A 25,386-nucleotide genomic window follows, 5' to 3' on the forward strand; every position below is an offset into this window, starting at 1 on the left:
CTATATCACGCCAATTATCCACCAATATTTAACAACATTAAAAATATAATGAAAACATGGTCATCATACCAAATATAATTCTCAGGAAGAATAGTGGCAACGAAAATGGTTATACAAAACTCTATATCACGCCAATTATCCACCAATATTTAACAACATTAAAAATATAATGAAAATATGGTCATAATACCAAATATAATTCTCGGGAAGAATAGTGGCAACGAAAATGGTTATACTACCCAAACTTTTATTCTCTTTCAGAGCCCTTCCTCTTACATTGTCCAAAAATACGTTAGATTCTCTTCAAAGAGAAATCAACAAATTAATTTGGCAAAACAAAAAAACACGGTTTAGCTACTCCTTAATGTTTATGCCCCAACTAAAAGGAGGTCTAAATATCCCAAATTTATGGTTATACTATCTGTCAGACAGATTCACCCAACTAGAGCAATGGTATGCCTCAGCCTCCCAAATCCCCTGGCTCTTTTTCGAAGAACAATCAGTCCTCCCATACCACCTTCAAGGACTACTTTGGTCCAAATCTATCCCACCACAGAAAATCGGACCGTTACATATACAGTGGTGTGAAAAAGTGTTTGCCCCCTTCCTCATTTCCTGTTCCTTTGCATGTTTGTCACACTTAAGTGTTTCGGAACATCAAACCAATTTAAACAATAGTCAAGGACAACACAAGTAAACACAAAATGCAATTTGTAAATGAAGGTGTTTATTATTAAAGGTGAAAAAAAATCCAAACCATCATGGCCCTGTGTGAAAAAGTGATTGCCCCCTAAACCTAATAACTGGTTGGGCCACCCTTAGCAGCAACAACTGCAACCAAGCGTTTGCGATAACGTGCAATGAGGCTTTTACAGCGTCCTGGAGGAATTTTGGCCCACTCATCTTTGCAGAATTGTCCTAATTCAGTTACATTAGAGGGTTTTCGAGCATGAACGGCCTTTTTAAGGTCATACCACAACATCTCAATAGGATTCAGGTCAGGACTGGCTAGGCCACTCCAAAGTCTTCATTTTGTTTTTCTTCAGCCATTCGGTGGTTGGCTTGCTGGTGTGTTTAGGATCATTGTCCTGCTGCAGAACCCAAGTTCGTTTCAGCTTGAGTACACGAACAGATGGTCGGACATTCTCCTTCAGGATCTCTTGGTAGACAGCAGAATTCATAGTTCCTTTTATCACGGCAAGTCTTCCAGGTCCTGAAGCAGCAAAACAGCCCCAGACCATCACACTACCACCACCATATTTTACTGTTGGTATAATGTTCTTTTTATGAAATGCAGTGTTCCTTCTACGCCAGATATACTTGGACACACACCTTCCAAAGAGTTCCACTTTTGTCTCATCGGTCCACAGAATGTTGTCCCAAAAGTCTTGGGGATCATCAAGATGTGTTGTGGAGAAATTGAGACGAGCTTTGATGTTCTTTTTGCTCAGCAGTGGTTTTCTCCTTGGAACGCTGCCATGCAGGCCATTTTTGCCCAGTCTTTTCCTGATGGTGGAGGCATGAACGCTGACCTTAACTGAGGCAAGTGAGGCCTGCAGTTCCTTGGACGTTGTTGTGGCGTCTTTTGTGACCTCTTGGATAAGTCATCGCTGCACTCTTGGGGTAATTTTGGGCGGCCGGCCACTCCTGGGAAGGTTCACCACTGTTCCATGTCTTCGCCATTTGTGGATAATGGCTCTCACTGTGGTTCGCTGGATTCCCAAAGCTTTGGAAATAGCTTTATAACCCTTTCCAGACTGATAGATCTCAATTACTTTCTTTCTCAATTGTTCCTGAATTTCTTTGGGTCTCGGCATGATGTGTAGCTTTTAAGGATCTTCTGGTGGACCTTACTGTGTCAAGCAGCTCCTATTTAAGTGATGCCTTGATTGTAAACAGGTGTGGCAATAATCAGGCCTGGGTGTGGCTAGAGAAATTGAACTCAGGTGTGGACAACCACAGTTATAGTATGTTTTAACAAGGGGGGCAATCACTTTTTCACACAGGGCCATGATGGTTTGGATTTTTTTTCACCTTTAATAATAAACACCTTCATTTACAAATTGCATTTTGTGTTTACTTGTGTTGTCCTTGACTATTGTTTAAATTGGTTTGATGTTCCGAAACACTTAAGTCTGACAAACATGCAAAGGAACAGGAAGGGGGCAAACACTTTTTCACACCACTGTAATTGTAACACATACCTTACAATTGTGGAACAGACAAAATACCAAATTCAACATGTCCTCTGAAATCCTTCCCCTAGCATCCTATCTAGGAGACCCTCACTTCACTTCCTTAGATAACAACCAAAACTCACTAACAATATGGAAACGACATAATCTAACAAATTTGAAAGCACTTAACCATAACAATACATTTTACTCTTTCACTGAACTACAATCAAAATATGACCTTGCACCCACAGAACATGATAATTATATGAAGATAAAAATTTCTACCAAAAATACTACTCACTCTCACTATGTTCCCCCTTCTCACAATTCAAACAGATTTGCATTTCCTCCCCACGAGACAAAGGATTAAGTTCCAGAATTGATAAAAATCTAAACAAATTCAATATGCCTGAAAAATCACACCCCATGCTACAATGGGAATCAGACCTAAATGTTTCATTCCTCCCCGAACATTGGCAAACCATATTTGAAAACCTACACAGATGCACCAAAACTACCACCATCAGGGAATCTGCCACCAAACTGCTCTACAGGTGGTATCTTACCATCTGCCAAGCTCAACTCATTCTACTCAACATCTCCTCTCTGTTTCAGAGGCTGCCCTACACATGGGACACTACTAAACATATTTTGGGATTGCCCTCACCTAAATAACATTTGGCACAATGCTAATCTCATGATCGATCGAAAATTTCAGGCAGAAAGATCTCACTAACACCCCAAATGTGCCTTTTATTCTCCCCCATACAAAATTTACCAATAGCCAGTACCAGACTAATCCATAGTTCTATCCAGTGGACCATCGCTTTCAATCGGCGTTCACCCAACGTACAAATGGCCTCAGGTTCTTAAACGTATGGTAAACATCAAACTTTCAGAAAGAATACACCACTCTTTATATGATACCATGCATATATACCAAAAAATGGACTCTATGGGAAACCTCACTATTAGTATAATTTTCACTTCTGTTATTTTACTCGAGCACTGCTACAGTTCTTTCCCCGCTAATGTTATATAGATTTATAACCCAATCTGTGCCCCTTGTCACATGATTTATCTCTACTCAGTTATAATGTTTTATCCAAATACAATGTTTTATCTAAATTAATCTTTCACTTGTACATCTACCACTGTCAACATTTTGTACTATGACCTTACCCATATTAAAAACCATTTGCAAACAAAACAAATTGATTGGTTAAATTAGATAGGTGCTCATTTTGCATAGTTTTGATAAAACTCAAGTTGATTGTAGAAAGAATTGGGGGGGGGGGGGGGGGGTGAGGGTGTAAGTGTCCTAATATTAAAAGTCAGTAGCTAACGTACTTAGCTGACTTAAAAAAAAAATTGTGGGGGGGCAGAACTCCTCTTCAGTTGAACAAATTGAAATTAGAAGCTGATTGGTTACAATGCATAGCTGCACCAGATTCTGTGCACACCAGTTTTAGTAACCCCTCAATGTATAATCAGTTTGTAGCATGTACTGTGTATGGTGACCCTTAGGCCGGGTACACACGCGGGGACTGTTCGCCCAACTTTGTCCGTCAAACAGTTTCGGCAAACAGTCCGCTCAAAATTAGCATGGACGGACATGGCCACACACGACGAACGAACAGTTTGCTGAAACCGTGCGCGATGACGTGAACGGCACGTACGACGGGACGAAAAATACGACGTCCTATACACTGCATTATAACTTTCGGCGTGTAAATCCTTTCTGAGCATGCGCGGAACTTAGTTTGACGAACAAGCCTACACACGGGCGGACTGTTCGCTCAAACAAGGTTTCAGCGGACAGTTTTACGGAATTTCCGAAAAACCTTGTCCGTCAAACTGTCCGCTGAAACTGTCCGCTGAAAGCCCACACACGAGCGGACTGTCCGCCCAAACACTGTTCAGCGGACAAAGTTGGGCGAACAGTCCGCGCGTGTGTACGCGGCCTTAGTCATTCTCCTTAGACTCCTATTGGTTCCAATAGCTCATCCTACTGACATATTTGATTATAACAGCCAGATATAGTCATGAAATCTTTTTGGATTTTTCTGTATAATAATGATTTTCTTCTCCCATACCAGACTCCTGATAATGTGATTGTATATAAAAATATCATCTGGCATCAAAGTGGAATCAAGTCCTCGAGTTATAAATTACCCGAATCTGCAAGGTGAGAACTTTATGTGTCCAGCAATAAAATCTCATGAAAAAATAAAAAATAAACCGTGTAATGCCCCCTTCCCCTCCCATCTACCTTTTATGTTCTTTACTTATAATATATTATTTATTATAAGCATATTTTTGAAGTTACGGTCAAGACATTGATAATAACATATCTTCAAATAGATATATTTATATCTACTTTGGTTTAAAAATTTTGAATCCTCAGTTATAAGATGTTTTCACATTTTAATTTATATAAGGTCATTTAATGCCATAACTATGAAAGTATTTTGTAGACTTTTTTTTTTTGCCTTGTATCATCTGTACTTCAACATAGTTACATAGTTACATAGTTAGTCAGGTTGAAAAAAGACACAAGTCCATCCAGTTCAACCAAAAAAATAAATAAATATATATATAATAAATATCATACCAGCCCATATACCCAATTCTATACCCACAGTTGATCCAGAGGAAGGCAAAAAACCCCAGCAGAGCATAATCCAATTTGCTAAAGCAGGGGAAAAAATTCCTTCCTGATCCCCTGAGAGGCAATCGGATTTTCCCCGGATAAACTTTACCTATAAATTTTAGTAACCAGTTATATTACGTACACTTAGGAAATAATCCAGGCCTTTCTTAAAGCAATCCACTGTGCTGGCCATAACCACCTCTGCAGGGAGTCTATTCAACATTTTCACAGCTCTTACTGTGAAGAAACCTTTCCGTATTTGGAGATGAAATCTCTTCTCCTCTAGACGTAAAGAGTGCCCCCTTGTCCTCTTTGTTGACTGTAAAGTGAATAACTCGACACCAAGTTCCCTATATGGACCCCTTATATATTTGTACATGTTGATCAAATCTCCCTTAACCACTTCAGCCTCGGACCAATAAATACCTTAAGGACCAGAGGTCTTTTTGCAATTTCGCACTGCGCTGCTTTAACTGGTAATTGCGCGGTCATGCAATATTGCACCCAAACGAAATTTGCGTCCTTTTCTTCCCACAAATAGAGCTTTCTTTTGATGGTATTTGATTGCCTCTGCGATTTTTTTTTTTTGCGATATAAATGGAAATAGAGCGAAAATTTTGAAAAAAAAAGATATTTTCTTCTTTTTGTTATAAGAAAAATCGAATAAACTAAATTTTAGTCATACATTGAGGGCAAAATTTATTCAGCCACATGTCTTTAGTAAAAAAAATGTCAATAAGCGAATATTTTTTGGTTTGCGCAAAAGTTATAGCGTCTACAAACTAGAGTACATTTTCTGGAATTTACACAGCTTTTAATTTATGACTGCCGATCTCATTTCTTGAGGTGCTAAAATGGCAGGGCAGTACAAATCCCCCCCAAATGACCCCATTTTGGAAAGTAGACACCCCAAGGAAATTGCTGATGGGTATGTTGAGCCCATTGAATATTTATTTTTTTTGTCCTAAGGGATTGAATAATGACAAAAAAAAAAAAAAAAAATTTTTTTTACAAAAAGTTGTCACTAAATGATATATTGCTCACACATGCCATGGTTATATGTGGAATTGCACCCCAAAATACATTCTGCTGCTTCTCCCGAGTACGGGGATACCACATGTGTGGGACTTTTTGGGAGTCTAGTCGCGCACGGCACCCCGAAAACCAATCACCACCTTCAGGATTTCTAAGGGTGCAAATTTTTGATTTAACTCCTCACTACCTATCACAGTTTCGAAGGCCATAAAATGCCAAAATAGCACAAAACCCCCCCAAATGACCCCATTTTGGAAAGTAGACACCCCAAGCTATTTACTGAGAGGCATGTTGAGTCCATGGAATATTTTATATTTTGCCAAAAGTTGCGGGAATATTACAAACTTTTTTTTTTTTGCACAAAGTTGTCACTAAATGATATATTGCTCACACATGCTATGGGCAGAAGTCAAATTACACCCCAAAATAAATTCTGCTGCTTCTCCCGAGTACGGGGATACCACATGTGGGGGACTTTTTGGGAGCCTAGCCACGTACGGGACCCCGAAAACCAAGCACTGCCTTGCGGATTTGAATATAAAATGCTATAAAAAACAAACTAACCAGAGTCACCCGTAACACTTATACGGTGATCAGTGGTGAAAGGGTTAACTAGGGGCAATCAGGGGGTTCAAATTTTTATTAGGTAGTATATGGGGGTCCCTGGCGCTATATAAAAACCTGACGGGGAACCTAAATAACTAACTGGCTAACCAGCGTCACCAGTGACACTTATACTGTGATCGCTGGTGAAAGGGGGTGAAAGGGTTAACTAGCAGCAATCAGGGGGTTAAAACCATTATTGGGTAGTATATCGGGGTACCTAGCGCTATAAAAACCTGGCGGTGAACCTAAAAAAATAACTAGCTACCTAGCGACACTAGCGACACTGATGCAGCGTTCAGAAAAATTATCGCTTAGTGACACTGGCAAAAGGGGGTGAAAGGGTTAACTAGCGGAAATCAGGGGGTTAAAACCATTATTGGGTAGTATATCGGGGTACCTAGCGCTATAAAAACCTGGCGGTGAACCTAAAAAAATAACTAGCTACCTAGCGACTGTAGCGACACTAATGCAGCGATCAGAAAAACGATCGCTTAGTGACACTGGCAAAAGGGGGTGAAAGGGTTAACTAGCGGCAATCAGGGGGTTAAAAACATTATTGGGTAGTATATCGGGGTACCTAGCGATATAAAAACCTGGCGGTGAACCTAAAAAAATAACTAGCTACCTAGCGACACATGCAGCGATCAGAAAAATGATCGCTTAGTGACACTGGCAAAAGGGGGTGAAAGGGTTAACTAGCGGCAATCAGGGGGTTAAAAACATTATTGGGTAGTATATCGGGGTACCTAGCGCTATAAAAACCTGGCGGTGAACCTAAAAAAATAACTAGCTACCTAGCGACTGTAGCGACACTAATGCAGCGATCAGAAAAACGATCGCTTAGTGACACTGGCAAAAGGGGGTGAAAGGGTTAACTAGCGGCAATCAGGGGGTTAAAAACATTATTGGGTAGTATATCGGGGTACCTAGCGATATAAAAACCTGGCGGTGAACCTAAAAAAATAACTAGCTACCTAGCGACACTAGCGACACATGCAGCGATCAGAAAAATGATCGCTTAGTGACACTGGCAAAAGGGGGTGAAAGGGTTAACTCTAGGGGCAATCAGGGGGTTAAATCTTTATTGGGGGGGTGATAGGGGGCTACCCTGGACCTAACACTAACTGTCCTGACAGTTTTTACTGTCACAACTGACACTGAATGCATTGATCAGTAAAGAAATGATCAATGCAATCAGTGACACTGTGACTGGGGGGGGAGGGGGGGCGGGGGGGGATCGGGGGGCGATCGGGGGGGGGATCGGGGGGGGTTTGTGTGCCTGTGTGTACCTACATGTCAGTGTAGTGTTGGTGCACACTTACTTTTACTGTTCTCCTCGTAGTCCGGTCAAAAAGACCGCCCCGAGGAGAATGACATCACTTCCTCCTTCCTGTGTAAACAATACACAGGGGAGGAAGCTTCTCATTGGCCAGGAGCGATCCAGAGGGGGTGGCCGAAAACCAACGGCCATCCCCTCATCACGGAGCGCTCCTGGACCGAATCGGACCGCCGTAACCAGCGGGAGGGGGTCCGATCGGACCCCCCACCCGCTGGAAGGCAATCACGTAGATGTACGTGATTATGCCTGCCTGTGCCATTGTGCTGACGTACAATGGCAATACGGCGGTCCTCAAGTGGTTAATCTCCTCTTACATGTTTTTTTTTCCTTTTTTTTTTTTTTTTTACCAAATACTTTATCTAATATTATGTATACGTTATTTCTTTTAACGTTTATAAAATAAAAACTTTTGAATGCGTAAAAAATAAACCGTTAATATATTACACATAGGCAACTACATTTCCAAATAAATTGCTCACCTTAAAAGTGCTAAGTTAAAGGTAGACTTATTAAATATACAGATATAATGATTTATTGAATTATTAATGTTTTACCTGACAAAAAATGTGGATTTGAGCACATCCAGTCCTGAGATTTACACAATTCTGCCACACAACACTGTCCTGTGTGGCAGAGCAAGGGTCCTGATTTCCCTTTCTTCTGATATGTCCCACATACAGGTCTGGCCCCCAACGCCTGTGAATAGACAGTGAGAGGAGCAGCAGCACCATCACTCTGCCCTCTCCTCCTATCAGCATGTTGCTTTTCAGCACATGAACACTGAAGCACAACTCATTGTAACTTTTGCTGCATCTCCCTGTACAAGGTGTAAACAGTGAAATTGTGCTAAGTCTAAAAAGCTGCTGGCACACTATAAATAAAAATTAGGCATATGCAATTAGCAGACCTCCAGCTACAACTATAAGTCCCATCATGCCTCTGCCTCTGGGTATCATGCTTGTAGCTGTCAGAGTCTTGCTATGCCTCCATGGAACTTGCAACAGCTGGAGGTCCGCTTACTGTATATCCTTGATATAAATGGTGAAAAGAAAAAAAAATCACAAGTAAATAGTGGACAATAAATAATCATATAAATAAATTAAGTAAAAAGACACACAAAAGTCCAAATGAATGTGTAAATAACATAAATACTCACAAATGGTGCAAAAAACACTGGATCAAAATGAAAAGTGCCACAGTGTTGAGAGTAGTTAAAAGTATTGACACCTCATGCATGCCACCACCAATGGTACGATAAGACTCTTACCAGAGCAAATGGACTCTCTATATAGAAAAAGGAGTCAAATGCGTTTTGTATATAAAGCTGATATCCTTACTAAGAATATGGCTTTCCCTACTTGTTTTGTCACAACTGCTGTACAAGGGATTACAGGAGGTTGATACCAAGCAACATTAGGATACATACACTTCTTGCATTTAAAACAAATACATGTCACAATGTATTCATGAATGCAGAACTCCATTAATGTGTATATTTTATATCTGCCTGGAGTTCAAATTTTAAGTAAAGCTGTACAGAAGTAAAGAAAAATCAATCAAACTCTACCTCCAGCACCATTAAGGTTCTTCTCTTACCTTTTGAACACCGAGCAACTCATCGATTTACCACCAAAACTTTGATGCAAAATCTGAACTTCTAACTTTCAGGTTAAAAAAAAAATCATAATCTTAAAAGTCAACCAAAAGTGATATACAATTGCCCATGTTGTCTCCATGGAAAGGATTATCATGTATAGCACTGAACCCTGCAGGAGCTGGGATTCCCATGCTAGATGGCCCAAAGAATGTGGAAACTGACACTGAATCTTCTTTTGGGTTATTTATTTGGAACAGAAACAGAGTCTTTCAACAAAGGGTAGAGGGTTAGGAGTAAGTTCAGGTACTTTAGACTGCAAAATATATATAATATTATATTAATATTAATATTATAGAAAATCCAGGGACGTAGGGACGTAGATAAATTTAAAGAGCTATCATACGGTACCAGGTTCTCTCAACAGATCCGGCAATACCGTATGAGTGTGGATCCATGGTGTGTCCTTCAACTAAACCTCCAGGCTCCTTCAGAGAAGCCAGCCTTGCGCACGGCCTTCTCCTGAAGAGTCCTCCCCTGGGGTTCTTCAGTTGCTGGGTCTCTCCCTTCAGATGAGATGGCACTGGACCACCCTTGGATCAATAGGCCCTGAAATCCACTCGGGCCTGTCCCTGCAGTTGCGTTGCCTCGGGCCAGCCGAGACTCGGAATGCATGGTTCCGCACCACAGGCCAGGAGGGCCATGGGGCTGGGTCAGGAGAATCACTAGAACCGAACAGACAGAAAATCAAAGATGGAACCCCTAACCACATGGTGTCGGTACCTTAAATACCACCCCCCAGAATGCACAGTGGGAGAACACTCCAGCTGGGCTGGTTCCGAGAGAACAGTGGTATTCAATACACCCAGCTAAACTGCGTTTCCACTCTTGCTGGCGGTGACAGCGACACCTGAGGTCAAGGAGAACCCAGTGCAACCCAGCTGGACTGATACTGAAACCAGAAATTTAGAGAATAGTCCTGAAACCCAACTGTGGTTTCAGGTAAATTAAGTTTAGAAAAAAAAACATAGCGCCTGCTCATCAGGAGCCAGCGCTACACATACATATCACCATGATATAGAAATGATCAAGTGACCAAATAAAAAAAAAATCCACAATTGTAAGGTGGTCATGCACTGGTAGATTTCAATATGAAGTTTTGTCCAAAAAATCTCATCAGTATGTGCCTACTTTCTCCCATGCATGTGGGGTATCTTTGTCTTGTGTGCGTGTTCATCAATGCCTGGGGCCAGGTGGGGCCGTGTTCATGTGGGAGCAAACATTATGGTGGAACCCCAGCTTACAGATGAGCCATTCTGTAAATACATTGTACCATGTCACTACACAATAGTGTTGCAATAGGAGGGACACCACTGAGCCCATGCCCTCTCTACCAGTCCATTATAGCTCTGCCACCTCACTTCCAGTGACATAATGGGGTACCACCGAGCGCCTAGCGCAGGCCTCATGTGTGCTCTTAGTTAATTCTTTTCACTTTTCTGTACCATGCTACTAGGCCGCAGGTCTCTGTAATGCGGGTTCGGTCCCAAACCTTTGGGGAACCAACCAAAGGGGAGGAAGTCAGTGCACCAACCCCCTTGCTACTGGAGGACCCTTCAACTTTGCAGGTACCACGACTATGACTGGCTGCTGTGTACTGTGCACTAGTTACCAGTTACCCATAGCAACTGCATTCCTCCTCCAACTGTCTTGCTGAGTTAACCTTTAGTAGTGGTATTTCTTCATATACCATACATGCTTTACAGACCAGGTTCTGATGCGCCAAATTCTTACAAGCACCCTTTTAAATTACTTAAGACCAGGCTTTAGACATTTAAAACGTTACTGTATGTTCTTTAGAAAACAGAACATTTAGAGCAATGTAAATAAACTATAAATGTCTAGATTCTAGCTGCCTAGGTATATCTTGATAAAGGCAGTAGTTCATTATTGGCATCCTTCAAGCTTGGCAGTCCTCCGGTATTCCCGTGTTCTGTAATAGACTCTTTTAGTGTCCCATGTTCATAGTAGCAGGAAGCGGGCAAGAGCGAGAGTCAGCAACCCGGCCTTCCACCCTTTATATATCACACCAGGTAGAAAGGCAGGTAAACAACCTGGCTAACCACTCCCCCTTCCTTTAGGCAACTTGCCTACAAGTTTTTGATAATGTCATCAGAGAATTTGAAGTGCTTAAAATGTTATTAGCTTTTAACATTTGATTTAGGAATGAATAGTGTTTTCTCAATGAAAACCACAATCGCTGAAAATCACAAGAATTCCAAGAATCTGAAAAATCCTGTTCTTGATTTTTTATTTTTTTGGTCATTACAGTTGAAAACAAACAGCAATTTGATTATCATTAACTTTTGGAAAACTGAAAACTGTGAACGTTTGAAAAGCAAAATATTTTCCAATGAAATTCTTCAGAGGTATTTTACAACCCATGCACACACGGCTAAACTTTTTTCTTCTTTTAGGGTTTTTTTTTATTTGCTGTAAATGTCTTAGCTGAGGAGATCTAATTTCACTGTCATTCCTGGAGGACATTGTCACTAAAAGTTAAACTGAGGAAGAAGCCATAATTTGACAGCTGCCACCAGATCGAGTGCACAGGGAACAGTGGTGGCTGGTGCTCTCTATATATATGGGGGGCACTTACCCCATCTAGGTCCTTCTCGGCGGCTTTACCCTTCGTTTCAGGCTTGACATAGACTGGTGACCTCCACCTCCCGGCCAATCGGGTTTCAGGCCAAGCTTCCTAATTAGCTAGGAGGAGAATCAGGAAGACTAGTGAATATTAATTCACTATTGTCACAAACTAGGTGGGTTCAGGGTGCAGTGCTCTATTCCCCAAGCCCACCCTTTTTTGAAGCCAATTAGAGCCTTTGGCTCTAAACACGTGCTTCTTAAAAAAAATTTTTTAAAAAAATCCCCATTGGAATCCATGCGTCCAGCACCCTGCATGTAGATTGGAGCCGGACGCATGGATTAGCATGGATGGGCCTCCACTGACAGGGAATATAGTCTAAGGGAAGCTTATTTTGGTGACAACTATCAGGGGTATGATTTTCCCTTCATTTGTGCAAGATTTACCCTTACTTCCTGTTGCATCTCAGGGGAAAGGAAGTGATGGCCTTATGCAACAATAAATAACTTGTGGAAACGCAAAAGTACCAATAAGCTTTCTAATCATTATATGAAACATACCATTGTGCTTCACATAACAATTGACAATAGCAGTTAATCACATTCATTTAGACTGGTTCTATAATGTTGAAGACATTTCACAGCTTATCCAAGCAGTTTCCTCAAGTCATAATCCATTAGAACTGAAGAAGTGGCTTGAATAAGCTAAGATTCATCTTTAACAAGTCCAGGTGAATCTAACTAATTGCATATACATGATTACGTATATACAGTGTCTTGAAAAAAAACCCTTGACATTTTCCGCCTTTTGTCATGTAACAGCCAAGAATGCCTGTGAGCACCTGTGAACAGCAATTTTCAAGTTCTGCCACAGATTCTGAATTGGATTTAGGTCTGGACTTTGACTGGGCAATTCTAACACATGAATATGCTTTGATCTAAACCATTCCATTGTAGCTCTGGCTGTATGTTTAGAGTCATTGTCCTGCTTGAAGTTGAACATCTGCCCCAGTCTCAAGTCTTTTGCAGACTCTAACAGATTTTCTTCTAACATGAGTCTGCCACTACCATGTTTCAGTGTTAGTTTTTCGGACACACAACATTTTGCTTTTAGGCCAAAAATTTCAATTTTGGTCTCATTTGACCAGAGCACCTTCTTCCACATGTTTGCTGTGTCCCCACATGGTTTCTTGCAAACTGAATGAATGAATGAATGAAATACTTGTATAGCGCACAATGCGAACTGAATTGCCTCTAGTGCAATCAGCACTTCTTATGGCTTTCTTTCAACAGCGGCTTTCTTCTTGCCACTCTTCCATAAAGGCCAGATTTGTGGAGGGCATGACTAAGGCCGCGTACACACGCGGGGACTGTTCGCTGAAACTGTCCGCTGAAACCAAGTTTCAGCGGACAGTCCGCTCGTGTGTGGGCTTTCAGCGGACAGTTTCAGCGAACAGTCCGCTGAACAAGGTTTTTCGGAAATTCCGTAAACAGTCCCCGCGTGTGTAGGCTTGTTCGTCAAACAAAGTTGCGCGCATGCTCAGAAAGGATTTTCACGTCGAAAGTTATAATGCAGTGTATAGGACGTCGTATTTTTCGTCCCGTCGTACGTGCCGTTCACGTCATCGCGCACGGTTTCAGCAAACTGTTCGTCCGTCGTGTGTGGCCATGTCCGTCCATGCTAATTTTGAGCGGACTGTTTGCCGAAACTGTTTGACGGACAAAGTTGGGCGAACAGTCCCCGCGTGTGTACGCGGCCTAATAGTTGTCCTGTGGACAGATTCTCCCACCTGAGCTGTGGATCTCTACAGGTCCTCCTGAGTTACCATGGGCCTCTAGGCTGCTTCTCTGATTAATGCTCTCATTGCCCGGCCTTTCAGTTTAGTTGGACAGCCATGTTCGGATTGCAGTTGTGCCATACTCTTCCCATTTTCGGATGATGAATTGAACAGTGTCCCATGAGATGTTCAAAGCTTGGGATATTTTTTTTTTTTTTTTATAACCTAATCCTGCTTTAAACTTCCTCACCACTTTATCCCTGACCTATCTGGTGTGCTCCTTGGCCTTCATTATGCGGTTTGTTCACTAAGGTTCCTTAAAGAGGAAGTAAACCCTGATGGGTTTACTTCCTCTTTCATTCCCTGCAAAGGCAAAGCATAATGGACTACTATGCATCACATAGTAGCCCATTATGTGTCACTTACCTGACACAGGAGCCAGCGAAGTCACCGCTGTCCCCTGAAGTCCGCCGCATCCATCTTGCTGGTGGCGTCTCGCAGCTCCGCCGCTGTCATTCAGCGAAGCCGCAATGACGTCACTCCCGCGTATGTGCACGGGAGTCGACACGCGCGGCAGCTCCATTTTTGGAAATGCCGCGCTCAGTGCGCCTGCGCGCCGCTGTCTACGGCACATGCGCCGTAGACAGCGGTGCCCATTTTCGGGCAAATATCTCCTAAACCATATAGGTTTAGGAGATATTGCTTGGACCTACAGGTAAGCCTTAATCTAGGCTTACCTGTAGGTCAAAGTGGTTTGTAAGGGTTTACAACCACTTTAACAAACCTCTGAGGACTTCAAAAAAACAGCTGTATTAATAATGAGATTAAATTACACACAGGTGGACTCTATTTACTAATTAGGTGACTTCTGAAGGCAATTGGTCCCGCTAGATTTTAGTTATGGTTATCAGAGTAAAAGGGGCTGAATACAAATGCACACCACACTTTTGAGATATTTATTTGCAAAAAATATTGAAAAAACATTTATCATTTTCCTTCTACTTTACAATTATGTACCACTTTGTGTTGGTCTATCACATAAATTCCCAATCACATACATTTATGTTTTTGGTTGTAACATGACAAAATGTGGAAAATTTCAAGGGGTATGAGAACTTTTTCAAGGCACTGTAGATATAGATATACATGACCAGGATCAGGGTTTCTTAACCAGGGTTCCATGGAACCCTAAGGTTCCTCCAGAGGTTGCTAGGGGTTCCCTTCTGCTTCTCAAATGAGTAACCACTGACACCAATGATCTTTTTTTAGCTATCTGTAGGGAGATTTCTTCTCAATGACCACAAACGTAAGGACCATCACCATAATGTACTATGAGCTGTATATATTGTATAATATTAGCAGGGGTTCTCGGAATACAAAAAGTTATTTCAAGAGTTTCTCCATGTTAAAATGGTTGAAAAAAACCAAAGCTTCACAGGTAAAATATTATTTAATTATACATTGAAAGGCCTTTTGAGAATAAAGCAGCCATGTCAATTAACTGAAACCCCTGAAACTGGCCATACCTGTGTGAGAAATCTTCATGTGAAGTCCACTGGGAAAATGATACTTCCGGAGTGTTGATCTCCAGGTTCTACTGCAGTGTTCTTTTCTCTGACCACCACGTCATTGCAGGACACAGCATTGATGTGGAGATCAGCAGAAGGAACGAGTGAGAGCTGCAAGGCATTCAGAATATTAACACTCCCAGAAGAGTCAGTTTCCCAGCGGACTTGACATGAAGATTTCTTATGCATTGAATGGAGTTCTGGCAGTGTGGCCATCCTTTACATGTTTCACTTTTAGGAGGGTTTAGACTTAATAGGCAGGACCACTTTAAATATAAAGAACTTATGGAATTCTAAAGATGCTGAGCACTTATATACTGATATCCTGATCACACTGACTTACTGAATTAGTTGGTGTGATAGTAATGGGCAGGGCCGTTTTTAAGGCAGGGCAAAAGGGGCCGCTGCCCTGGGCTCTGTCATTGTTGTGGGGCCCAAAGCCTCATACTTGCCAACTATCCTGGTTTAAATTTTATTCATCCCTTGAGGTTTTAGTCCTGTGCTGTGTCCCAATATCTCAGTGTGAAGTGCTGCTACTAATGCTACTCAACTCTGCCCTATTGTTGTGTACAGATGACTCACCTGCAGACCCTGTAAATTACCGGCATTCATATGCAAATAGCGGTGGCATTCATATTTAAATAGCAGTGACCGGCGGCATTGATATGTATATCATGCCCCACTGAGGTTATATCCATAGTAATCTCTAGCAACCAATAAACAAGCAGAAATCATGTGCTATAACCTCTAGCAACAAATCAGTAAGCCGTAATGTGTGCTGAAACCTCTAGCAACCAGTCAGCGATTGGTAATTATACTCTGTAACCTCTGGCAACCAATCGCAATAGCTGCCTGATCTGATTCAGTAAACTTATTTTGAGTCTAGCTGCTATTTATTGTATGTCTCAGAGCAGGTGGAGAGCAAAACTGCATGGGGAAGAAAAGTTTTGCCCAGGGCCAATCAATATTAAAGACAGCCTTGGTAATGGGTAAGTCAGTGGTTATCTGACATGTATATATATCATTTGTGTGTTTCAGTTTGGGAGTTTGGACCATGGTGGCAAAGTTGGAAGACACTGATACAGATACCTACACTACAAAGTTTGAAGTGAAAGAATACAGTAAGATCATATTTTTGCATGCTTTATATGTGTGCTATGGGTGAAGTAGGAGGGCCAGAGGGAGCATTGGGAGGTGCTATTGATAGATAAGTCACCAGCAACCAGAAGACTCCAGCCTCTGATTATGCTCCCGAGGTGGAGTGAAATGCATTAGGTACGGAGACTTCTGGTGATGCCATTTCTTGGATTTTGGAACACAAACCGCAAATTGCAACAGTGTTTAATATTTGTCATGAAAGACTAATAGGTGGGTAGATATTATTTGATAATAAAACCTTTAAATGATAGCATAGATTGCAATTTTTAGAGGAACTTTTATTTTGCATGGATGGCACTTTAAAGGAATCATTGCGATATTGAAGAATCACATCACTATATAAACTCTTATTGTTATGCTTTGTCATTTGTTATAGCAGATATTGTTAATTATATGGTAGCTATTGCAGACTATTTTTTAATGATTTAGTGTTAATTTTTAACACAACTATTATTTCACAGCAAGATAGTAAGCATTAAAAAAAAGAGTACTTTCAAGAAAACTTCTAAATAAATGAAAACTAAGATTATACTTTAGTTAGATTTGGAAGAGAGTTATAGTAATGTGGCATGGGATTCCTGGAGGCTAACCCTTATTTACTTTCTTCTGGACACCGGGAGAATGAATGATTGGAAGTCAGACAGACATTAACCACTTCGCATCCTGGCCAATTCTGACATTTCTTTCCTACATGTAAAATTAATTATTATTTGCTAGAAAATTACATAGTACCCCCAAACATATATGTTTTTTTTTAGCAAATGCCCTAGAGAATACAATGGCGGTCGTTGCAACTTTTTATCTCGCACGGTATTTGCGCAGCAATTTTTCGAAACACTTTTTTTCAGAAAAAAAACTGTTTCATGCTTTAAAAACAAAAACAGTAAAGCCCAATTCTTTTGCATAATGAGAAAGAGGAAGAAATGCCGAGTAAATAGATACCCAACATGTCACGCTTCAAAATTGCACACGCTTGCAGAATGGCGCCAAATTTTGGTATTTAAAAATCCCCATAGGCGACGCATTAAATTTTCTTTACTGGTTACATGTTTTGCGTTACAGAGGAGGTCTAGGGCTAGAATTATTGCTCTCGCTCTAACGTTTGTGGCAATACCTCACATGTGTGGTTTGAACACCGTTTTCATATGTGGGCGTGACTTTCATATGCGTTCGCTTCTGTGTACAAGCTCATGGGGACAGGGGCGCTTTAAATTTTTTTTTTATTGTTAATTTTATTTTTTAGTTTGACACTTAAAAAAAAATAATGTGATTACTTTTATTCCTATTACAAGGCATGTAAACATGCCTTGTAATAGAAATATGGCACGATCGGACCTATTTACAGTGATATATGGGGGAAGCCTAAAATAAAAAAAATAAAAAAAACAGCCAAAGCGGCGCCGTTAATTTGAATGCAGAGGCCGGGCGTGACGTCTTAACATCGCGCCCGGCCACCAAACGTTTATAGAGACTCCGGGGACCATCTGGTCCACCAGAAATCTCTATGATATCATCTGAGGGCTGGCAGATCCTGTGACCGACTCACCGATGGAAGCGGTGAGTCGGTAGAAGCACCGGAGGGGTCCCCTCCCGCCGCCCATAAGAACGATCAAGCGACGGAACAACCACTATGATCATTCTTATGATGCAGGGAATCGCCGGCTGAAAATGCCGATATCTGAATAATGTCTGTAACCTCAGGCATCATTCAGATATACCACCACAAAGCCCACAACGTCATATGACATAGCTTGGGCGCCAAGTGGTTAAAAAGCTAAAAGCCCACACATTCTATATGACACAAAAAAAATTACACATTTTGTCTGTGTAAAATGCAATGTAACATTAAACTGGGACTTATTGAATGAAGGATTGAATGAACTTGGGGCTGTTATAAGATATTTATTATTTGTAATCGCAGCTATGCCCAGTTTAGAGGTGAAAATAAAGGCAGCTCAAAAATTCTACTACATCAATGATCGGGAATTCAAGGTTGATATCGAAGCAAAGTGAGTATAAGTACAGACTGTGTGTATTATATCTTGTGATGGGGGAGATCTGTACAGGGGATGTGTGTTCTAGTGATGGGGGGGATCTGTACAGGAGGTTTGTGTGTTCTAGTGATGGGGGAGATCTGTTCAGGAGATGTGTGTGGTCACCTGATGGGGGATATCTGTACAGGAGATGTGTGTGTGTTAAAGTGATGGAGGAGATCGGTTCAGGAGATGTGTGTGGTCACTGATGGGGGATATCTGTACAGGAGGTGTGTGTGTCCTAGTGATGGGGAGATGTGTGTGTGTTCTAGTGATGGGGGAGATCTGTACAGGAGATGTGTATGTTCTAATGATGGGGGAGATGTGTGTGTGTTCTAGTGATGGGGGAGATGTGTGTGTTTTAGTGATAGGAAATATCTGTACAGTAGATCTGTGTGTTTTAGTTATGAAAGCTCACCGACCGGGGCACTTGCAACAGTTCAAAACAGAGTCAGTGGTATGAGGGTTCAAGCTGCTGACAGAGTCTGTCAAGGGGAGCGGAGTGCGGCCTGGCTGGTCCAGCCCAAATAGGGAGCTTCTGAAGAGGCAGACATAGGCCTTACTTTTTTTATTCTCTACTCCACCGGAACCTCACTACTGCTCGTGCTGTTCCTGACAGATGGGCATCCTGTCCAGACACAAATCTCCCATAAAGCACATCAAAACCATGGGCAGGGATTCTGCATGACCCAAGATGGCTGCCAGGTTCACCTTGCTCAAGCGCATCCAACCAGATCACTTTCCAGTGGACCAAGGAAACCATAGAGAAAGTCAGTTTCTCTTGACTACCTCCTCAGATTGTATTGTCACTACGGATGGAGGCCACCTGCAGTGGAGAATGTTGACTGCAGCTGCCTATGACACACATAACCTCTTTGACAGATGCTATCCTTGGCATTGAACAGAACAAAGAACATTGCAACATCAAAACTAACATAGTTACAGTGAAAACTTTAAGCAACATGATCAGAGTACTTCTTCACTCCAAAGGCTCAGATAGCTGGGGGTCGACAGTATCAGCAGCATCCCCTAAATTAGGGTTACAGACCAAGTTCTCTGCTGAGTCCATGGAAGCAGTGGTGTGAAAAAGGTAGTCTTTTCATGGTCTTGTTGTTCCCGTACAGGTACTTGCCAGTAACTGCTCACCAGGTTGAACGCTGAGAAGAATTGTGCTTGGCCCAGTGCCATGAGTGACTGTGACAGTCACTTTGAATCAATGACTGGAGATCAGACAGTAGTTTCGGGTGGAGGTCTGGATTGGAGCCCTCCATACACCATGGCAAGTGCTTTTCAACCCCAGGCCAGTGATCAACGAGAGTTGCGGATGCCATTTCCGGGAGAATGGCCCCAGGAGCAATGGGTGACTGACTTGGACAGGCTGGTCCAGCAGGAGATAGAGCTGGATAATCAATATCGGGCTCTGCAATGGCATGCAGGGCAGGAATATTTAGGGGAGACAACAGAATGCTCTCCAGAGGGATATGACTTTGGTGGCCCTGGATTGCTGTGGGAGAGCCTTATGCCCCATACACACTATCAGATTTCCTGCTCATTTTTTCCTTCAGGTTTACCAAAACCATGTAGTGCAAGGGCCTGCCTGATTGCATACAAATTGAAACTCCTAAGGTTTGACCTCATATTATATGGTTTTGGTAAATCTGAAGGAAAAACTCAGCAGAAAAATTGATAGTGTGTATGGGGCTTCACAGATGGTTTTGTGTTTGACGATGAAGGGTAACCTACCCTTAAGGACCTGAGAGAATACAGAGAGGCTATGCTTGGTTTTGCAGGGGTCTCAGAGCTTAAACCTGATCTGGAATACTTGCTAACGAAACAACAGCATCTGAAATGGGCATACAAGGAACTGCTAGAACATGTTCAGCAGCATGCCCCAGAATCAGCAGGGGAAACTCCAGAGATTGCCGTCCCCAAAGCTGAAGTGCTGACAACAAGGCAGAGCTCTGCTAATCTTTGCCTATCCCCGATAACATCTTCTGGGTTCCACGGACAGGAGATGCTGAACCTCTATCCTCAGACACCAGTTCCAGAGACTAGGGATTTAATAGACTTTTCTGCTGAGGAGGGACAACCCAGTGAGCCTCCAGCAGAAGAGCTGGCTTCAGAGCATGGAGCTGTTGACCTCTGCATACAACAATCGGCGGCCCTGGGGGATTTGTGTAAAGCCACTGACTTTTCACTTTACTTCCACCTGGAACAGCTGGCAGAAAGCTACTGTCCTCTGCCCACAACAATCAACTCCACACTAGCTCCAGGGAGAGAATGCAATAGGCACTTCACAACTGCAGCTTGAGCTGATATTGGTGGATAGGACTGTGGTCTCCACTGACAGTAACCCAGCAGAAGATCTTGCAACAGGGCAGAGTGCTGCTGGCTTCTGCCATCAACTAAAAGATGGATTTCCTGTGGTAGTGGATGGGACTTCAGTTTCCACTGATACAACTCCAGAAAAAGGTCTGGCATTGGGATTTCCATCTAGTAAAAATGGATGGGACTACATTCTCCATCTGTATACCACAGTGATGCTGGGCAGTCTGCCCAGATCCCCAACAGCATTATGGAGTGAGCCCAGCCACCCTGTCTTCTCTCCATTGGCTAAAAGGTCTCCGGGGGAAGGACCAGTCCAAACTTCTCCCCAGCAGAGTATATGTTCTACAAGAGAGGCAGAGGTTGGCTGGGTGAGTAATGCTCTATTGGGCAGGGGGCTTGTGGAACCCAACCTTAGATAGGTCAGGAAACTCCTTGTCCAGCTCCCCCGGGCCCTCTTATGTGTAAGTCACCCTCTGTCTATTATGTAACAAACAAACAAAGGGTTGGGGGCACACCTTAAACATACATTTCTAAGGCTGGTGCTGCTATAACGACCAATATACAAATTGAACCAGAGAGAATAGTACACAAAAAAGGTTGTTTTCAAATCTTGCAAGGCTACTTAAAAAACTTGATCTTAATAAGTAAATATGGGGATTCAGTCACACCATATGGCCATACCATGCTTAAGCCAAACACTGCGTCAAAGTATCCCACTTTCAGTGGGTCCTACACTATTCATAGATTGAAAGATAAATCCCATTTCTGCCTAAGCAAAGTATGGCCATACGGTGTGACTAAATCCCCATATTTACTATTAAGATCAAGTGTTTTTAAGTAGCCTTGCAAGATTTGAAAACAAACTTGCTTTTTGTATATGTGCGCTATTCTCTGTGGTTCATTTTGTATATTGGTCTTTACAGCAGCACCAACCTTAGAAATGTATGTTTAGGGAGTGCCCTCTAACCTGTTGTTTGTTTCATATTGAGTCCTGACCAGAATTCAAGGGTGGAGCATCCCACTCTCCCACTCCACCAATTTCAGGAAGTGTGCCAAACATGGAACATGGGTCAAGTGTCCCTGTCGGAGGGCTGAGAGAAGGTTGGTGCTATTGTTGCATACAACCATTCCTGGCTGAAGCTGGCATGGTGTTGACTATTCCTGAGCCTGCCTCTGCAGAGATGACAGAATCTCTGCCCCAGTGTGGCTCCTGTGCCCTAGGTAGACCAACTCAAGCACTGCAGGGCATCTTTTAGCCTGACTGCTTGCGTAGCCCCTTGAGTGCTTAAGGAGCACCGCTGGTTCAGAGGACAAATCTGCAGAAGAGGCCATAAAGGAAGAAGAAGAGGAGGGGATGGAGGAGAGAGTTGTGCCACAATCACCACTAGAATTTTGGAGGTGTGGTGGTGGAACCAGATCCAACAACACTGAACCCTGTCCTGCATCCTTCCCAACTGCCAGCCGATTTACCCAGTGCGCCATGAAGGAAAGGTAACGTCCCTGCCCATGCCTGCTGGACCATGAGTCAGCTGTAATATGTACCTTGCATTTAGACACTGAGCATGTGGGTGGCTGGGACCAAATTTATTTTTTACGGTTCAGCAGCTGGGGTAGGGAAATTTGCCTGCTAAAATCAGATGGTGGTGTACTGCTAGCAGATTGGCTGCAAGTACCTGGGACACCTATTGCTATACCTCTATTCCTCTCAGTGCAGGTTTTTTGAGAGGACTGGATGTATAGTAGGGTTGGAGATCCCAGATGAGGAGCAAGGAGAAGTCCGGCTTTTTCTTTGATGTGGGTCTTTCAAGTACTGTTGCCAACGGTCTGCATGGCAGGTCATTATATGTCTGGTCAAGCATGTGGTGCCCAAGCGGCTGCTACCTCTCCTTGCTTGCAAACTAAGAACCTCCGCCTCAGCTTTGGGACACGTTTCCCCCAAACAGACCTGCACCATAATCTGTTCCAAACTTGATTCAGTGTTTTCCAGCAGTGCCATCACCACTCTGTGGGTGCCATTCTCCAGGGATTTTATGGCCAGCTCTGCGATCAGTCGGGCGGGAACCTGATAGAGGTGCACAGCACTCTCCAGTCTCTCCTCCTACTCCAACAAAGATGTTGGTCCCATTAAAAAGGCCACTCCTAATGGTGCCATAATGGTCCCTGCTCCTCCTTTCGCACCCACTGCGAAGAGAGGCATATCCTACTGACTGCCACCAAATGTTGAGTAGGTGCAGCATGGTGCAGTGGTAGAAAACACACAGTGTTCCAGATTGCCAAAAACGATTTATTGCAGAATTTGTTAAACAGTACAAACAACCCCGGCAGGAAAGCTCACCCGACTGGGGCACTTACAACAATTCGAAGCAGAGTCAGTGGTATAAGAGTTCGAGCTGCAGACAGCGTCTGACAAGAAGAGTAGAGTGCGGCCTGGCAGGTCCAACCCAAAAGGGGAGCTTTTTGATAAGGCAGACATTGGCCCTACTCTTTCCCTACTTTTCTAGAACCTCTCCCTACCACTACTTTCCTGACAGATGGGTATCATGTCCCTATACTATCCACTCCCAAACAGTGCACCAAAACCTGGGGGCAGGGACTTAAAAAGACTTTGCAAGACCAAAGATGGCTGCCGAAGTCAGGTCACCTGGCTCCAGTACATCCAACTGGATCACTGTTCCAGGGGTTTCTCCTGACTTCCTCCTCCGGTTCCATTGCTGCTACAGATGAGCGCCACCTGCAGTGGAGAATGTAGACTGCACCCGCCTACACATGCTCTAGTGATGGTGAATATCTGTACAGGAGATGTGTGTGTTCTAGTGATGGATGATATCTGTACAGGAGATGTCTGTATGTGGTTATTCTCAAACATGTAATTCTTTTTTCTTTCTTTTTTAGTTATCTCTATGGAAATCCTGTGCATGGTATGGCCTATGTGCTTTTCTCAGTGACAAGAGAGAGTGAAAGAAAAAGTCTACCGGATACTCTAAGAAGGATTCAGGTACTGATTCCTAGCTTAAAATCTATTATGAACCCATTGAACCCAAAATCGAATTCAAGGTACACCAAAATAAAAACGTGTGGAAAATCTTAGTTTTCTATCTACAACAGCACAGTTCTAAGTAGGACAATCTGTCTACCTGCCAGCAGCTGCAAAATTGGTACCTACTCTCTGTGGGGAAGCAGTGGTCTTTGGGTGGGACCAACTTGCCCTACACATGGGGGTACTTTCCTTGTGAATGCGCTGACTAATGCCCGGGACCAGGTGGGGCCATGGTCATGCAAACCTTAATGAGGAGCTCCATACTTAGAATTGAGTCGTTCATCTTGTGCAACTTGAAGTTTCATAGTGTGAAACACTCTGTCCCATGACTCTACACACCTTGTCTCTCAGAATGTAGCATTTAGAGGGAGACACCACTGAGCCTGTGTCCCACTCCACCAATCCATATTTCCTGCCACCTCACTCCCAGTGACAGAATAGGTGTTCCGCCATGCATTATATGCGAACCTCTGAGGGCGCCCTAATTAACTCCTTCAACTCTCCCGTACCTGTTTCTAGGCCCATGGCATATCTAGGTCACATATTCGATCCTGAGTGCTTTAGTGGCACCGATCGCGAAAGAAAGAGGCAGAACACCATCCCCCTGCTAACCAGAGGAACCGTCATCCATGCCTTTCTGGCTGCTATTTCATTCCCACCAGTTTTTTTACCCATAACAACTGTAAACTTCGAGCCAACTCCTCTGCTAAGTGAACCCTTTGTGATGACCCTCCAGTCATTCATTCCTCTTCACCCCTGTGTGTACTTCACAGGCTGTGTTCATTAGATTATGCCATGTACCTTCATACACCCTTTTGAGTAACTTCTGATCAGGCATAAAACAGTTAACGGACTTTACTGAATGTTTAGCTTTACAGTCCACATGAGGTAGACAGAACAGTCCATTGCTAACCAACATGGCTGCCCAGATCATATCTTCTCAGGTAAAAGTCCTTTCAGTCCATAAGTGGAGGTGTCCTGGTTCCAGGTGCGCTTTTCTCAAGGGGGTGAGCAAATGGGGAGGGTCATGGGTTTCAACACAGATTACATCCTACAGCCAGTCTCTCCCTCCAGTCCTATGAGTATTACCGATTGTGCCAGGCTCCAGCCTTTTCTATTTATTGGTTCCCTCTGGGGGGGGGGGGGGTTGTTAGGTCCTAAAAATGCCTGAGAATAAGGTTGTTGCACACCCTTCCCCATCCAGGCAGCCAACTAACTACAAAAGTGTACAGTGCAATACATTTAACCTCTTCATAGGTACCCTGTAAGCACCTGCTTACAGGGTCTGCTCATCAGGTGACATCGAACCTCTGCAAGGAGATAAGCGCTTCTCTACAAAGAGCCAACATTTCATTCAGTAGCTGCTTGAAGAAAGAAAACAAGTTGTGAGGCTTTGGACACCTTTTATTTTGACACTCTTGGATTGTGTTTCAA

General features: G+C 42.9%; 1 protein-coding gene across 1 annotated transcript in view; it reads left to right on the top strand.

Moving 5' to 3' along the window:
* Window positions 1-25,386, top strand: part of LOC143961240 (A.superbus venom factor 1-like) — a 187,617-nt gene that overhangs the window by 35,845 nt on the left and 126,386 nt on the right. The window contains exons 5-8 of the mRNA XM_077470475.1: window positions 4,277-4,365; window positions 16,435-16,517; window positions 18,476-18,563; window positions 23,808-23,910. Of these exons, the coding sequence (XP_077326601.1) occupies window positions 4,277-4,365; window positions 16,435-16,517; window positions 18,476-18,563; window positions 23,808-23,910 (363 nt within the window). The remainder of the gene's footprint in view (window positions 1-4,276; window positions 4,366-16,434; window positions 16,518-18,475; window positions 18,564-23,807; window positions 23,911-25,386) is intronic.

Source organism: Lithobates pipiens, unplaced genomic scaffold (genome assembly GCF_037356315.1).
Source record: "Lithobates pipiens isolate NorthernLeopardFrog02 unplaced genomic scaffold, aLitPip1_a1.2 Scaffold_8, whole genome shotgun sequence".
In the NCBI taxonomy this organism is placed as follows: Eukaryota; Metazoa; Chordata; class Amphibia; order Anura; family Ranidae; genus Lithobates; species Lithobates pipiens.